The sequence below is a fragment of the Falco cherrug genome, chromosome 2 (genome assembly GCF_023634085.1).
Source record: "Falco cherrug isolate bFalChe1 chromosome 2, bFalChe1.pri, whole genome shotgun sequence".
NCBI classification, from domain to species: domain Eukaryota; kingdom Metazoa; phylum Chordata; class Aves; order Falconiformes; family Falconidae; genus Falco; species Falco cherrug.
Window position 1 is genome coordinate 10,043,509 of NC_073698.1, and position 18,116 is coordinate 10,061,624.

Below are 18,116 nucleotides of genomic sequence, written 5' to 3' on the forward strand. Positions count from 1 at the left end.
CCTTGAATGTTTCTTCCATCTTTCTTCTTATTTCTTCTGTACATCTCCTCTTTTTGACTTCCACATCGCACTCCAACAATTCCCCTTGCAAACTGCAAGAAAAACTAAATAGCAGTCAGGAAAATAAGCTGCCATTAAATATCTCCATACTACATTATACCTGTACAGGATGAGGAGCAGCTGAGGGAACTGGGGGTGTTCAGCCTGGAGAGGAGGAGGCTGAGGGGGGACCTTATTGCTCTCTACAGCTGCCTGACAGGAGGCTGTAGACAGGTGGGGGTCAGTCTCTTCTCCCAGTGACAAGGGATAGGACAAGAAGAAATGGCTTCAAGTTGCACCAGGGGAGATTTAGATTGGATATTAGGAAAAATTTCTTCCCTGAAAGTGTTGTCAAGAATTGGAAGAGGCTGTTGAGGGAAGTGGTTGAGTCACCATCCCTGGAGGTATTTAAAATACATGTAGCTGTGGTGCTTAGGGACATGGTTTAGTGCTGGACTTGGCAGTCCTGGGTTAATGGCTGGACTCAATGATCTTAAGGTCTTTTCCAACCTAAACAGTTCGTTGATTCTGTGATTCTAATTTAGAACCAATTTTCTAGAGACATACCATAGGGTGTAGGATTTCAATCTCTTGCATTTCTAAAGTCTGGTCTTGTTAGAATACGTGTACAGCTAGAGCCAGGTTGTCAGTTGTGGTGATGTCACCACTACAGGACCTTTTTCTCCAGCCTTCATGAGAACCACACAGCTCAGAATAGTGCTGCAACTGTCATTCCATTAACCCAATGCTCTGCCCAGGTATTCCTCTCTGTTCATACCCTCCTCCAATTCCTTTGTTCTCTGTCACATCAGATGAACTGCTGGTCTCTGTTTTCAAGGCTGTTCACTGCCCATCCCCAAGTCATTCCTTATTCATTATCAAGGAACTCACTCACCCCTCCAATAAGTTCATTATATGTATCTCTATCGTACATCTGTTTGGCATTCACACAAGTCCCTCCATACCCCTCCTAGCTGGGCATTGTTCACCCTACACATCCACAGATTCAGTCACTGTTCTTCCCTTCAACATGACACTTACAAAAAACAGTAAACCGAAACCTTCACTTAGTGGGTGGACTATTGCCATCCCACTATATGTTTGCCTAGTTCTCTTCCCATCTGTTTGTATCTATCTGTTGTCCCTTGTCCTGTGCGTATATTATAATCTCTGGCATTAAGGGATTGCCTAATTGTGCTGGTCTGTGCAGTGCTTGTCATATTCTTAGCCTCTGACTGTGAGTCTTAGATATTAAAGCCACAGGTGATAGCAACTGCTTTACTTACAATCATCTGACATGCCAACAGCATCAGACAGTCAGACAACCCTACGCTGATCTTGTTGCTTCAGTTACTCTTTTGCTTGCTATCACACAGGACTAAATTCTTGCAGCAAAGAGACAAAACCTCCAGGGCTGGGGATGTGTGCATGTGTATTTGTGTGTGTGTACATGCACTCTGCTAAAAGTAATCCAAATCAAGCATAAAGCCACATAGGGAATGGAGACACTCATTTACAGATACTTTACATACATGCATACTTCCAAGCAGGTGCAGAAGAAACTCTCCTACGCATCAGCTTCAGAGCCCAGTGAAAATGTCACAGATTCTGCCTAATCAAGGCAAATGTCTTCATGCTGTTCAGCAACATCAGCTGCCATGGACTCCTCTGCAGGATGCTAAAATAACCTCTTCTGCTTCAGTGGCAGGATGGAGCTGGGAGCTTTAGGAAATGCCAGACTCTGGCTTATCTGAAGATCTAACAATAAAATGTTCTTTATCACATTGCTTATCAGTAAAGTGTTAAATTGGAAAACATGTATGGAGCAATCTGTTAAAGAATATATTAGAACCCAAAATCTACACATCCTAATTTTCATGCCACCAATGTCCCATTCTCTAAGCCAACTGTATGGACACTTTCAGTACCTGTGGACCTCATATACTCACTTTCATGCCAGTCCCTTCTTTTACTCAAAAAAAAAAAAAACCCCAAACAAAAAACCAAACAAAAAAACCCCCACCCTTAACATTATGTCAAAAATGATTTTGTTGGAAAATACTTTAACAAGAGGAAATTTGATTTTCACTCCCAGGAGATGTCAAAATAAAAGCTTCTTATTTTTACTCTGTTTTTGAAACAGAACATTTTCATTTTCTCTTTAAATGTCATCTCAGTTTTTTTAAACCAAAAAATGGCACGAGAAAAACCAAGTTGTTCTCTTGTTTTGAAATGTTGACAGGAAACAAGAACTTTTTTTAGCAGTTAAGAACTATTTGCTTCAAGAATTTGGAACATTTGGAGAGAAAATATTCAAAAAGAAACATTATAAATTCTTGTAAGGCAATACTAGGTTTCCAGACTTGTTTAATACATGAAATAACAGTCATTCCTTATCCTGCACTGTCTCCAATGGGAGAAAACACAGAGAAAGCATGAGGCCAAGGAATTATTTTCCACATTTGGTGTATGGAAACTTAGAGACAACAAAACAAGTGACTTAAACACAGCTGAGATGCAGATTGTAATAAAATGATATATCAAGTAATAATAAAGCGGTGTAAAAATGGAGGAATCGCTGCAAAAACATTAAGTGCATGATTAATTTTCTTCCTTGATATGGGCACAGCAAGACTCTTACTGCTTTCTGTTTGCAAAAAAATGATGACACAGCCTAAAAGCTATATTTTTCTGGAGCTGAATGCACTATGGCTTGGAGCCACATGAAATCTGTTAGACAAAGGTAGTTCAGGAGGTTGCAATTAGCAATATACCTCCTCCCACAGTAAGAGTATAACCCACAGTAATTCTGTATTGTGTCAGCTCAGGATCTTACAGTCTGTGCCCAGCACTGTATCCTCCCAAACACCTGTGTAAAGGCAGCAGGTGAGGTAAAGTCACCTCCACAATTGCCCCTGGTACAAAGGTGAAACACAGTTAAAGTTCTTCCACTCAGTGAAACCATGGACATCACTGAGCTACTGCTGTGCCCAGGGGTAAGCAAGTACAGCTTTTATGAGCGAAGCCCCTGGAATTTCCTCCTGACCTAGGGATGTTTTGCACCATTTCCAGAATAGAGCTGAGATGGTGTTTGGCAGGACAGCCCCTAATGCTCCCAAATACTACCTTACCTCCTAAAAGCTTTTGCACTTTCTTGATATATCCTTTGATATCTGACAGCTGGGTGAAATCTCATTGAAGCTGGTGGGTGTTACACTCATTTCTTACTCAGGATACATGTTCATAACCTCTAGGTTGCCTTTTAGAATTAAACGTCTGGATTATAAAGTGTTATTGCAGGAAGAAAAAAAAAAAAAAGAACTGAGTTCATGGTGTGGCAGACATTGGAGTGGTGGGATGGAATCAGTGGGAGCTGGATGGTTTCAGTGGGACTGTACGCATATGTTGAACACATGCAATATGGATAAGGAGGGGAAAAAACACTTCAGAGGCAGACAGGGATGGCAGCAGGAAGCCAAGGACAGCCGGAGAAGCACTTAAATGTGATCATTGTGGAGCAGCAGCACAATATCCAAAGAAGTCCTGATAAACCATTTTGTCTGTAGTGCGATGAGTAGAGCGGCACACTGTGTAGGAGATTACCCTGGTCCTCCCCTCGCAGAGAGCTCCCCTGTCCCATGGCACCTGGGTGAGTGAGGGCATCAGCACTGCAGCTGATGACCTGCTCACACCTGGCTACCTGACTCCACGTAGCCCTGCATCAGAGCCACAGCCGGTGGAGCTGCCGGCTTCTCCCTCGAAGGAACCCCACCTTCAGCTTTGTTTAAGCTGTGCTTTTCTTGAACTGCATTGCACACATCTCCTTTTGAGCCCCACGTATAGTCAGTAAGAATGTAGTCAGTTACAGTCTAGTGACCAGCTCAGATGCAAGTATCTCTGCTGAGGCACACTTCTGTCTCTTGATCAGATGAGTCCGCTCAAAAGATTTCTTTATATCTCTGTATAACACTTGGCACAGAGGGTTTGTTTAAACTCAAGTTCAGAAATTACCATAATGCCAGCAGCCACAATACGTGTAATGCTTAAGGTGTACGACCCATTACTTGTATGTGTAACAACACCGGGCCTGGAAAAGTTACGTCCCCACCTCCCAAGCTGCTGGGGCAATTAATTACATTTTTGGAATGCATCCTGGGTGGCAGTTGCCTCTTCTCCCTGTCTTGAGTGTATTACATGACTCCTACTGGGAAGAGAGCCCTGATCAGCATACACACCCACATCCCACCAGCAGGCTCCAGCTCTCACCCTTCTCTGATGCTTAACAAAATCACCACATTACCAGCAGCTGCTATGCTGGAAGCCACCATGTCACAGAAACCAGCTGTTTTACCAGGAGGGGCAATAGAGGAAGAAAACTGCTTTCCAGCAGAGCGCTTCATATGAGGGTGGTCAAGAATTACTTTGGTCACAAGCTTTATGGGCACATGCAAACTCCTACAACAAGCATGAGGTACAGAGCAGATCAGTACTGAAGGGGTGGGAAACTCAAGCACAGAAAATTTTAGAAATGAAAGCAGGGAAGGATTCATTTTAATTTTGCTTCCCATTAGGGGTGTCTACAAAAGTGCAGGAGGACACACACTCCCTCTGTTACCACAAGCCCTCAGTTGGCCCTGAACCAGAGTTTCTAACCTTCTCCTCTTAACCTCTCAGTCTTAGTAGCATGTTAACCAGAGCTACTCAGCTTGTTTGATGGAGCTGACTCACTCGAAGTGGGCTCAGTATGTGGGTAGAGTGAGTTCACATCTACTGCAAAATACCACATAAATATATCCACGGAAAACAGAGTGTAAGTGGGGTGTTGCCGAGAAACACAGATCCCCAGTATCTCTCATTTGATATCCCTGTGTCTGGGGCTGAAAGGCAAATCATACACCAAGATACTGGAGCTGGACTCCAACATCTATTTCAGTAAGCCTGGGCAATTCCTGCTACTGCAATTGCAAAGCACCCAAAGAAAGGTAGGAACAGCTCCGGAGGGTCACACCACAGGTCTGTCTAGCCTATACCATGGCTAGAGTGGTGGCCAGAAGCCAAAGCAAAGGAGTATAGGTTTAGAGCAACCCTCCTCCAGAAGACCTCCCTGCTTTGCCCATTGGACAGACAGGGGCTGAGTCTATATAGTACACTTGAGGTTGCATATGGGTCTAAAGTAACCCACTCTCTTAAATAAGTCCTCTGGCAATCCAAAAATACACCATACAGGATCAGTGGCAGAAATAAGGACAATGAACAGGCTCTGAAGATAAATGTTCTTTTTTATCAATTAACCATACATAAAATCTATAGTGCTGCTGATCACCTTGATTGACGGGAACAGCAACAAGAAGGTTAAACAGACATCTTCTGGATTACATGTGAAATACAGTAGCTGGCCATCTCACCCACCATGTATTCTTTAGGCTAGATGTTTGTAATGACCCATTCTGCTCTCAAAAATCAGTAATATAGGAGGTTTAGTTCAAATAGTTCCATTTAAAGTGCATGTTTCATATCACTCTTACTGCAAGATTTTAGTTCAGCCAACGCAGTTACAGAATGGATCACTTTGTACACTACATATTATGCAAGCAATTAGTATTTTTTTTAAAAAGGAAAGGTTACTTTGTCCTGAAACTTTGCAAGAACCACATGGTTAGTCTTCACCTAGTCTCTTAATGCTGGAGGAGGAGAAAGCTCTCTGTGACACAGCGATCAAGACAAGCTCTGATGCAGACAGCTAGCACAGTGTTGAATTTCCTTCCTGCAGCTCTTCTGCAATAATAGCTGATGTAACTGTTCAAATTGTAAAAAATCACAGGAAAACATGGTACTTTTCTCACCCACATGTAGCTACCTTCTATTCATCAAAAGAAATTATCACTTTGCTACCGTAGATGTGATTTATATATTACATGCCCTTGTGAACTTCAATAACGACAATCTTTCAGTCTCAAAAGAATTGAATTACAGAGCACAGGAGTGAGTTACATAGAGTCAGTCCAGCTACCTCCACAGCAGTCCATTTTAATCTGCTTGTTATCTTTGTCTTCAGGGGAAATTAGTTATTAAACTTTGGAGCAGCTGGCATTTGTACTATCGCTTACTTCAAGTGATGTTTTTCTGTAGCTGCAAACCATGGCAAAGATGAACCCGAGAAAGTTAACATGGGATATACATTCCAGAAAATGTTAACTTATTTCTTCCCATGCAACACATAGTTGCATTTATATTTCCTTATTTACAAAGCACACAGGACAGCATCGTGTATTTTCTATATCTCAGGTTTTGCAGTGTTGGACACAATTGGAGACCTAAATCTGAATGAGAAACAAATGTTTCTAGCCAAACATTGCCCTAGTTTGACAGCAAGAGGTGAAACAATACACATGATGACAGCTATTTTAAGGAATAAGAATTTCTCTTCTCCACTCAAGAAGAGTCACTGCCGACTTTCATTGGTGTAAAACAGAGTCTGGCTTCACTAAGAAAAGTGATAGAGTTTAGATCCAGTATCTGACCGAATCTCAGTCCAGGTAAGCCTCACCTAAACTCCTAGTTTCTTTCCAGCAGAGGTGGAGAATAAGCTTCTGCAGGAGTTCGCTTGCTTTGTCAATAACAGGGTTACAATGAGGCATTACCTAGTCCTGCACTAGAGAATACTGACATTCCTCTGCAGATTCCTACACTATTTCCAACACACGGCTCCTGCCTCTAGCATCGTGAGCAATGTGTCATGCTCAGCTTATCCATTATCTCCCTCTCCAGTAGGAATAAAGCTCTTTATGTTGTAATCCATCAGCAACTGATCAAATGTAAGCTGGTCTCAGCACTTGTTGGTTCATTCTACCTAATTTTCTGAGAAGGCAGAAAATAAGAATATTTCTGTGAGGTTCATCGACTGGGAAAGTGCCCAGCATGTTAGGCTTTGTGGTACCGGAGCCATGCCCCAGACTTATATGCAATGGGGTGAAGCCCCAGGTAGCTATATGGGTTTCCTGGGAAGAGTTAGGCATTTTGCAATGTGACTCCAAGAAATCGGCACAGCAAATGTGGAATAGAAACACAGGACTTCCGCAGCTCTCTCTGAGAGAGGAGCAGCATTTAGGTCTACACCACCAGCAGCAGTGTCTCCTCAGGGTTGTTTTATCTGAATCCTCTGCAGGACTAGGACGCCTGAGCAGCTGTTTTCTCCCAACAGAGGCTTGAGGAGCTGCTGCCTTTGTTATTCTAGAAGAGAAACACTTGGAGCACTACGTTATTGGAACAATGACTGGAAGCTATGTAGCCCTCTGCACCCAAATGAGCATGTTAAGCAGCAATGAGAGATCCAGCTGCATCTTCTCCAAATGGCTATGGATACTCAAATTGGTTTTACAGTCCCAGTTTGTGCAGTGCCATAAATGAGAACAAAGGAGATGGAAGGAAGTACAGATGTCTGTAGTGGGATGGGAAAGCAGAGCAGTGCCAAGATCCTCAGGCACCACATGGCTCCCCAGCTCTGGTGGTACTTTGTAACGGGTGGGAAGGTGTCAGTATTGTGCACGTTGTTACGCCTTATCCAGAGAACGGTCCTTTAGGAGGCAGCCTGCAGCCAATATCAATCTGGCTGGATACGTAAAGAGCTTCATGTTATCTGCACGTTGCCCCTCAGTGTTGCAGGTGGTCTATTCCACCGTGGTCCACTAAAACAAACAAACTTTGCTTCAGAAGTAACCAAAGGGAGTTGGAGCAAAAGGAAACAATACAGTAGGCCAGATCTTTCCTGAAAATGAATTTTCATATTTCACAGACATATGATTGATCTATATGGGAATATATGCTTCAAGAAAAAAATCAGAAGCACAACACTATAAAGAGGAACAGCTCCACTGGGCTAAAAACATGTCTTTTTTTTTGTCTGTTTTGTTCAAGCCTGTGTTTAAAGTGTTAGGGGTTGACAAATCTAGAAGCCCAAACTGCCATAGCTCTGCATTCTTGGGTCCAACCAGTAGTGAGGTTGAGCATGTATTCCCTGTAGATGTATACACACAGAGTAGTTATATATGTGTATGTGCTTGATCAGCTACACAGATCAACATAAGAAATACAGCACTCACACAAATTCCAGCAGCACTAACAACTTCATCCTCTTGCCTTCTTCAGATGACCAGGATGAAAGCCTGTTATGGAAAATAGGCATACATATATGCAGATATATACATACACAGTCTAGATTCCCTAGTAGCTGGCCTTAGACACCCAGTCTACCCATTAACTGCCCCTGGATCCCCTGATCTCCCAGTTGCCTCACTCACAAGCAGACACACATGCACAAACATGTCTCTCTGGCAGCTGGTCTGGGGAACTGGCAGGGAAGTAATTTGACAGTGGTACTGCAAGGGTTTGTGGAAGAGGCACTGTGCCCAAGGATGCTTGCTGCGTGCTTCAAATTGATGGTGGAAGGCTGGATGTTCCCCAGCTCCTGAGGCCAGACACAGAGTGAGAACTGGAACCCAGGGCAGTATGCAGCAGTGATTCAAAGTCAGGGAGACATAGCCTCAGAGACCTTGGATGGGTTTCTCACAGTAATTGAGGGCAGCGTCTTAATTTTTAATCAGACACTTGCATTATGACCAGTGTGATTTGTTTACAACTTTCCTGAGAGTCTCTGTAGTGTCTTTAGCCAACTTAAAACACGAAGAAAAAGCAAAAGGACACTGCAATATAACCGCATACATTGGCAAACAGTACAGTGCCTTGACTTTACAACCTCAGCATCAGCAGCTCTTCCAGGGCTAAAGCACCGATGTTTCTCCCAAATGCTTGGGATGGGAATTACCTGAGGTGACTTTGTAATACCGGCTACCTAGTGCCAACTTTTAAAGTGATGACTACTGTGTAATCACAGTCCTTGGACTAGCATTTCAGCTTCCCTCAATTTGTTTCCTTTTCCCTTTACTTCCAAATTCAAATACATGTTCCTTGCCAGATTTCTTCTACACAATGTCAGATCTCATGATACTGAAACAAATTGTATAAATGACCTCTAAGCATCAATGTTCTGTTTTCCTTCTGCCATGGTCAGTCTAATCTAGCCTCAGTCTCACAACTGTAGAATGAAAGTCTCTGTGTCAAATCTGGCACAAACTAGTCCATGGCTTCAGATTAGGATGAGATAAATTTATTAGTGGCTTACAAAGTTGCCTTTTAGTAGCTGAACCGTTAGTATGGTGTGCGGGCTTAGCTGAGGCATGGATTTATGAGGCTACTGAGAAACAAAAGGCACAGTTTCACTCTTGCTTTCAGTCAGCTTAACAAGGCACATAGGTTAACCAGAAGAAACAGTTCTGCTCACCAATTAATGCTACTCAGAGGTGCTCACCTCTGTTCCTCCCTTGTGCTGGTACTGGCCATCACGCAGAAGCATAATGAATAGGTCCGTGACTTTATTTCACCTCAGCTATCCCAGAACAAATGAAAACAAATGAGATGTGTTGGTTTTGGGGTTTTTTTGAACCAAAGCAGTTCCTTAATCTTGGTTGTGGCATGGTTGTACAAATGCTTACAAGGGAAGTGAGGACAGGAAGGTAGGAGGCAGAAGGAAAGCAAGATTGTGTCCTCTGTAGCGGTATGGACCCAGAGTGACCTCAAATCTTCACCATAAGGGGACTGCAGTCCTCCCACTGGGGACACCTGCAGTGTCACTCATGTTCCTGGTTGTGTGGCAGAGGAATTCATATAGGGGTACTGAATCCTTTTCTTTCCCCATCCCCTCTCTCCAGCTGTCCTTAATTGCAAGGTAAAACACACTGGATTAAATTTCTCCAGGGAAATTTTCCTGAAGGGCCAGTTAGGTGTACACTATGTGTCAGTGTCTCTGTGGTGGCTCAATATGAGGAGATCTTTAATAACAGATATTTAAGGTCTAGTTTCTCCTCTTCCATTGTAATTGCTTAAGTGTAGCTCTGCTTACAACTGTGGAGGCACACTGTTGGGAAATGGCTCTTAGGAAAGATGCTTTCCAAAATGATAAAGAAAATGCCTACTTTTATTTTGTTACTATACTTTTTTTAGGTTTCAAGATTTCTTTCCTGTGAGCAGCATCTTTCAGAGTACACAACACTATCTGGAGCAGTATGAAGTTATCCAGCCTATATTCAGTGGTGCTCTTACACTCTGCCTGGTATTTCCCACTGGCAACATAAACTCATTTATTTCTTGACTCATCCTTTCATTAGCTATAATACCATTGCATATATTATTCATAGAATAATATGAATTCAGAAATATATATTGGTGGCCTTTTTTTAATCATCCTCAAATCAATCTTCTTTTTCCCCCCACTCTTTAAACCAAGGATTTTATTTTCAAATTAATTTTCCACTAAGGTTCATTTCATTTCACTTCGTATAATCTGGTATGTATGGAGCAGAACAAGGAAAATATTAAAATCTATTTATATGCAATTAAATGGAAGTGATATATCCATGTCTTTTGCAGATGGCTTTAATTTTCTCTGTAAAAGCACCTTACCACACTAAAACTCTTTGTGAAAGCAAACTATATTTCCCCTGAGTGAAAATTTTAACTATCAAAGCATCAACATACCAGATGGAAATCTATTACTTTTTACCACTTATCAACCCTTTAGACCTATCAGTGCTGGTACACACAAGTATTAAGCTCATTAACAGTCAGAGAGATCTGTATACAGATATATAGCAAAAAAAATTAAATTAAATAAAATTGAGACTCCAAGCTTTGCAATGGTATAACCTAACTCCAGAAGTATCATAGTCTGATAGGCACAAAAAGGCCCCAGAGGTGACGTCCCACTCTACCACAGCATGTCTAGTATGAACTCAGGCAAGTCGTTTTTACCCTGTGCCTATTTTGTCTAAAGTAAAATGGGGCCTCTAACACTTTCTAAAATTTCTCAAATATGTAAGAAGAATATTCTTTCCCTTTATGACTTTTTGGGAATCCTTTTGACCAGATAACCTGCCTAAGCTATTTCTGCATCAAGTATGCAGCATCTGATTGAATCAGAGGGTTTAACTGATAGTGATATTATCATGTCCTTAGATCAGTTTTGTCAATATTTAAATACCAACACTGAGCCTTATTTTAGCCCAAATTTGTCTAAACCCAACCTATTCTACAATATAAAAATTACATTTCTTACCACAAAAATAGTCTTTGCATAGACTGTTGATCATCATAATCTAGTCATTCTAAAACCTTAATTATTTTCTTTAATAATACACCCACTACAAAATAATTTCTCCCTTGGAAGTGCAATATAGACATACCAAGCCTCTTTGAGTTCTAAATGTGAGACAGGGCACCTTTCAAAATCCAAGTTATTCTCTTACCTTTCTCGGTTCCTTAGCCTCATACTTGGGACTGCACTTTGGGCACTGATTTCTTCAAGTGAAGTAAGAAGTCTCCCAGATACAAACAGTCTTTGCTCTAATCTAAATAGAATTAATTTTTGATCTGTCCAAGGCCTTTAAATAAAAGCTACCTCTTCCAAGTCACTTTTGCTTGCCACTGAAAAAATACAAAGGGCATTAGGGCTATCAGGAGACTAAACTCCGTTTCATTTAGTTCATTTTCACATTTTAGATTTCTGTTTCTTAAACCCTAATTGCCTGTGACCCTTCTAGGTAAGAGTTGCCACCCTGGAAGATTTATGGTTTATTACTGCTAGATCCCAGATTCCCGATGACTTTTGATTAGCTTTTTTCTATCCTTTATCCCGCCTTGTCTTCTTCACCATGTTCGTATCCCATCTGTTCTCTTCAGCTGTGCCAACATCTCCCAAATGACGGCAGTCTAGCTGGGATCGCAATGCTAAAAAAGTCTCTGTCTCTGGAAAATATCACTCCTACCTATACAAATAACTAATTATCTGCTTGCCCTCTTTGCCTACATGTTGAGGAAGAAAGTAACCAGCCGGACCGCTGTAGGAGTCAGACAGATTTCCCTCTCACTGAACTTCTCCTCAGTACTTTTTTTGAATAGAAGAAACACGAAGAATGGATATCACAGAACCCCAATCTGAGTCTTTAGCTCTCTTTTTGTTGCCTTTAATCTCATTATGTCAAGAAAGGAAGGCAATGTGGAACAAAAAGCCCCTTCAGATGTCTTTTAATTCATATTCCTGCTTTGTTAGGCTCTCAGGGCCAGGGGAGGACACAGAAGTTAATACGAAGAGAACATGATCGCAGTGGCTTGCCCAGATAACCAACAATTTATGGAGCTGATGTCTGCTGCTCTGCCTCAAACCTGGCTTTTCTACCAGGAACCTTGTCAGCCCACGAAGGGACCAACTAATTGCATCAGCATTTTGTCTCTCTGCGTGTAGCTTTAAGTCTACAGCCCCAAGAAAACAAGGATGTATTTTCAAGGTACTAAGAGGAAATAACTTACAACACAGCTTTTTTTAAGGGAAGAAAAGAAAAAATTCTGTAAACAGTTAAGTGAATCAACATCTGATGATGGAAGCACTGATTTCTCTCTGTCACAGAAAGCAAATGCCTGTTAGCAAATAAAGCAACTGTGTCTGTAGACCAAGGCACACGAAAGAACTGTGAGATGATCCATCATAGCTGTTAAGATGTGTTCTCTTTGCCTACAGGAAAGGATAGCACTGCATGAAGGAGAGCACATTTGATGCTGCCTTAAAGGTAGCCAGGAATGGAGAAAGCACCTTATTTGAGGAAAAAAAAAAGTATCCCACAATGTGTAATTCAGTGGTCACAGTACTCTGAAACAAAATAATGTGTGCTTATTTTCTCCAGGTATGCCCTTTTTTGTCCCAAGTCTTTTCAGTTAAGAGAAGTTCCCAAGAATAAGAGCACTGTGCCAATGTCACTACCTGGCTGATAGCAAAAGCCATAGGCGACTTCAGGATTTCAGCTGCCCTTAAAACTCCATGAAGGGAGTTAACAGCCTCAACTTGGGAGTCATAAAATGTAACTCTCTGATATGAAATGGCTTATGGTGCCCAACAAGAACTATTTGTACATCACAGCAAAGGTATAGCTGTTGTACCTTCTTCGTGGATTTTCTCCCCAGCCAGATGCAGTTGGGAGGGGTTTTTTTTCCACTCAGCTGGGAAATCTTTCTTGAAAGGTAAGGGTAAGGTTCCTTCTTTCATAACTTCTTACAAAATATGAGTAAGGCAGGGAAATGGCAGTGCCCCCCTTTTAAAAGGAGAAATACAAATAGTTGACAATGTAAATAATACTACTGACATACTAAATCTGACAGGTTTTTCAGCCAAAAGAAGAAAAAAATGAAGATCTTCATGAAAATACAAAGCATCACGCATTATCTTGCCAAGAAAATATTAGTGTTGTGATTTCATCTTACTGAACAAGCTGGGAACAAACCTTGAAGTGGAAAGAATAAACAAAACTTCAACCAATTGCTTTATTAGCAAGCAGAATATGATCATAATCTTTCAAAGTGTCCAAAAATAAAAGCCAAGATAAGTGCACAGGGCCAGCTATTCTAAAGGGAGTAATGGGAAGTGTGACTCTTAAACCTTGACGGATGTTTCTGAGATTTCTGCAGTGGCATATAGATATGTTAGATGAAACAGATCTCAGTAAAGATTATATGATTTTATGCTGGCTGAAGGAGACAACTGTTCATAAATAACTCAGTGAATTGTGCCATTTATCTTGTGCATCAGTACAACTCATCATATCAGTAATTAGAGGCATACGATTGTGTCTAAATCTAAAGATCAGCTGCAAGGGCAGACAATTCAATACTCCTGCTGCTTCTACGAAAAGCTTGATATCTAATGTGGGAACCACACTGCAAATGAAGGAATCCAAAAGTACATATGTTCATTTCCATGGAAATGCTTTGCATTTGCATTCTGCTGGAAAGATTACTGGCCTAAGGATTCTTCTTGAAACTGCTTAAGAAATGGCAACATTTAAGTCACCCAGAGAGGATGCTGCATTTCAGGGCATGTTACATGAAGCTATTTCAGCCAAATGACAACTCTAGCTCTGAACCTTGTGCTCATCAGCCCTCCGGATTTTCAGAACATGGCTGCTCAGCATTTTCTAAAACTCAGGCCCCAAGAAGTACCTCAGATCAAGCATTCAAATGTTTGGGTGTGGATCATCACCAGATTTTGAAAAGCTGATCCAAGTCCTGTTTCTGCCTTCTTCTTGAAATATTACCATGTTCCCATAACCGAAGTATCTCTGTACCTCTAACATCTGTCCTGTGCTGCAGAGAAGAGCTATCTCAGCTGTCACCTACAACTGCTAGGAAAACAAGGCACTGAGAGTCAGGGTCCCCTGCCCAAGACACAGGTAAAAGCCAGGCTGGGAAAGTATTGAAGTCCAGCACCCCCATCACCACCTCAAGATAAAATAATGCCCCCGTTTCCTTTATATTCTATGCCTTTTTTAATGATTATTGAATTTGGCTATGCATTCCCCACAGTTGTAATCTGATTACAGTTTCTGTTCAAACTTTCTTGTAATAACTGCAGCTGGAGTCTTGATATCATTGTTTGCATTTACCTATCTGAAAGCTTCAGCTAAATGTTATTCTGACAGGAATTTTTCTAGACAGGGTTGATGAAATTAACTGAAGAAGAGAGCCACAAAGAAGATTTTAATCAAGATTAATATCTGCATTGTTAAGGGGTCGACAAAGTGTATGAACATAGTGATGTTTTCATCTATTTAATCTTTTGATCTTAAAAAAAGAACCAAGGCTTTGGTCCTTCCTCTATTTTGATGAGTGTGAGAGGGATTTAATTTGGTGGGGTAAGCAGAGTGTTTCTCAGCATTTCTGCCCAAAGACAAGAGGTAAAAATCTACCAACAGAATCCTCGGATACTCTGCAGATATCTGGATACTGCTAAGTACTTGCATTTAGGGTCTGCGTTTCTGAGGTAACTTGAGTCCCTGAACAGCTGGTTATTAATCAGAACAAGGAAGAGAAGTCTGTTTCCTCCTGTCAGTGGCCAGTGTCAGGAAGGAGCAGCTGTTGAGCCAAGACCTCCATTAATGTACAGTCTACAGGTCTCTTTAGACTAGTTCCATCCCTCTTAACTGATAAATGAATCCACTGATCCCTGCCCGAGCTTGATGCCGATAATCCCCTCTTACCAATATTATCTGATAGACCATAGGGTCCTCTTTCTTCATGCATAAGATACCTGCGTCTGCTCCCCCTGCAGCATCTTGCTCCCTCCCCTGTTTCCAGCCTGGCACATCCAGGTGTTTGCTGACAAGCCATGGTCACTGTGTAAAGATCAGGGCATCAGGGCAAGGATTGGAGGACTGAAAGAATGTGAAGAGTTGAGTAGAAAAAGCTCAGGCACAAAGGGGGAGAACTGAGAATGTTTTGGAAAATTGTAAATTTTGCTTTCCAAACACATCCGGTAGTTGATTTGAAAATGTCAATACAACCTCTTACCATACTGCAGCCCTTAAGATTTCTGCCTCCAAGTTACAGAACAGACGTACAGCCCTGTGCTGACAGACAGCTAAAGGGAGAAACTTTGACAGAGAATATGGAAAGAGGCAGCTGAGGTCAGAGGTGTGGGTAACAGCTTGTATTGGGTTTACGGGGCAAGGTTCTGGTAGCAAGGGGGCTGCAGGGGTGGTCAGAAGGTAGCAGACGCTGTCCCTATGTTGAATGGAGCCTCTTCCAGCAGGCTTCCAGGCAGACCCACCGCTGGCCAAAGCTGAGCCCATCAGTGACATTGGTAGTGCCTCTGTGATAACATATTTAAGAAAGGGTAAAAAAAGAGCTGCACAACAGCAGCTGGGAGAGAGAACTGATAATATGTTAAACAACTATGCAGACACCAAGGTCAGTGAAGAAGCTGTGGCTGGAGAAAGACTCTTTCCTGACAGCTGACTTGCTTTGTCAAGTTTCTGGACTTATATAGCTTACCTCTTCTTCCTCAGAGGCGTCCACCCCCATGGTGATGTCAAACCAGCCATGGTATAGCCATGATTCAATGCAGGCATGAAAATGATTGGTAAGAAAACAGAGGAAGGGGAACAAGACTAAGAAGCTGGCAACAAGACCAATCACAACCAGCTATAAATGCTTCTGAGGGTGCCGAGGAAGGATTGAAGTCTTTAATCCTTTTCTTTCTATCGCTCACAGCCATGTGAATTACTGAGCAGAAATTGCAGTCAGGTCACAGCGAGACAGTGAATTGCATTTATGGAATTTAAAAGCATATTCAGCCTCTCTGCAGCACTGCAGGTCTTTGCTGTTTGTAGGCTTGCACAGGAACTCAGCACTGAAGTAGCTAACCCCAAATGATTTGGAAAGCATTACATGCACACAAACAAAAGTCATTACATGCCACTCTATCCCCAAGGTTCACAAAAAATAGCATCAACACTTTTTTTTTAATGTTCAGGGAGAAAATTTCTGTCAAACTCCACCGTTAATTGGCATACTATTTCTTTTACAGCATTTTTGAGCAATGGTTAAGAAGACACAGGCCCATGCTAGAAGTTTACCCAGCAGCCAACGCACCCATTGGGCACAATCGAGAAAATTACATGGTGCCCTTTATCCCCCTTTACAGAAACGGAGAATTTTTTAAACCCTCAAGAGAGCTGGGGTATGACTATGACTATCTGCAAGAACCAGGTAACGTTCCTATTTTGGGTAATTGTCAAATTTGTTGCCTACAACCTGGAATATGCCTATAAAATTAGAAGATAATAAAAAATCCTTTTATTCCAGATTTTTCCCTGAATCTGTTCCCAAATTGTAACTGCTTGTTTTCACTTTCCTGGTCTGATGTAGTCAGCATGATACATTAGAAAAGTTCCAACCAAGTTCAGTCACTGACATCAATGCTACCTTTCCTAGTCTATTAAGAGCAGAATCTGACCCAAATGCTCAGCTCATGATCAGAACTGGTGAGAAAAAGTGCTGCATTTCAAGTCTGCCGTTTGCCCAGCTCATCTGTTACAGTGGAACAGAAATGGGAACCAGCAGGATTTTCAGATTTCTGGACGCAGTTTAAAGGAGGGCAGATAAGCTCTCTTTCTGGTTTACAAATTAAATCTGATCCCTTAAATACCCAGAGTAAAATTCACTGTGGTATCAGAGGCCAACACAAAGTCTGTGCAGCACTTAAAAGAGTGATCCATTGACTTTGTGCTTGCCCTATGGTTATTTGTGTGAACACACTTTAATAATTTAATCTTTAATACAATAATATAATAATTTAATAATCATTTATTCATTAATACAAGTAGAAACCATCACTAAACAGTGCAAATGAATTTTGAACTGTTTAGTAATGGTTTCTACTTGTATTGCAGTTCACAGGTAGTTTTGACTTGGGCATCTTGGGCATCCTCAGGTACAGGGAGGGCAGAGGCCCTTGGGGCTGTAGTTGATGGTGAACCTCAGGTAAACCAGGTCTCATGCACATAGTAGTGGACCTCATAGTTTCCCCTGAGTAGTACCAGTTTCCTTAATGTATAAGGGAAGGGTTAAATTCTGCTAAAGATAAAATGTTGCCTGGAACTGAGGATTGCTCAGATAACTTTGGCCCAATCCGTTATAAAACTGGGCCATTGGGATGACCAGACATGTCTCATGTTCAATGCTGCCAAAAGCTACCCAGGATGTGGGATGCAGTTATCCTTGCAAAGTACTGGCCACTGAACATGTAGGTTACTGGGCATGTTTGCTTTTCCTGTTTGAGGCAGAAAACTTTCTGCGAACATGCCTCTTCAGTTAAAAGGCATTTAAAAGTTGAAAGTCCAATAACTGTATAGCAAAAAGCACCAGGGGCGTTTTAGCAGTGCTAACATTCTCATAGCTTGATTTTTGTCTTTATCAAAACAATATCAAAACAGGGCATCCCTGTTTTTCTGACAGACTTTGTTACTAACAGGGTTGTATGGTTTCTGCACACTTGATAAACTGTCTAATCATGCATTTAGCTTGTTTGTTCACATCTCATGTAAGATCTAGCTTGTGATTTACAGTCATTCAGAAAACTTGATTTTGACTATTTTATGAGTAATGAAAGGAATCTGCAACTCTCCAGCATAATTGTCTAA

At 41.6% G+C, this 18,116-nt stretch overlaps 1 protein-coding gene across 1 annotated transcript in view; it reads left to right on the top strand.

Moving 5' to 3' along the window:
* The window catches only part of TYR (tyrosinase), a 49,357-nt gene that overhangs the window by 22,556 nt on the left and 8,685 nt on the right, over positions 1–18,116 (top strand). The window contains exon 4 of the mRNA XM_005434684.3: positions 16,502–16,683. Within this exon, the coding sequence (XP_005434741.1) occupies positions 16,502–16,683 (182 nt within the window). The remainder of the gene's footprint in view (positions 1–16,501; positions 16,684–18,116) is intronic.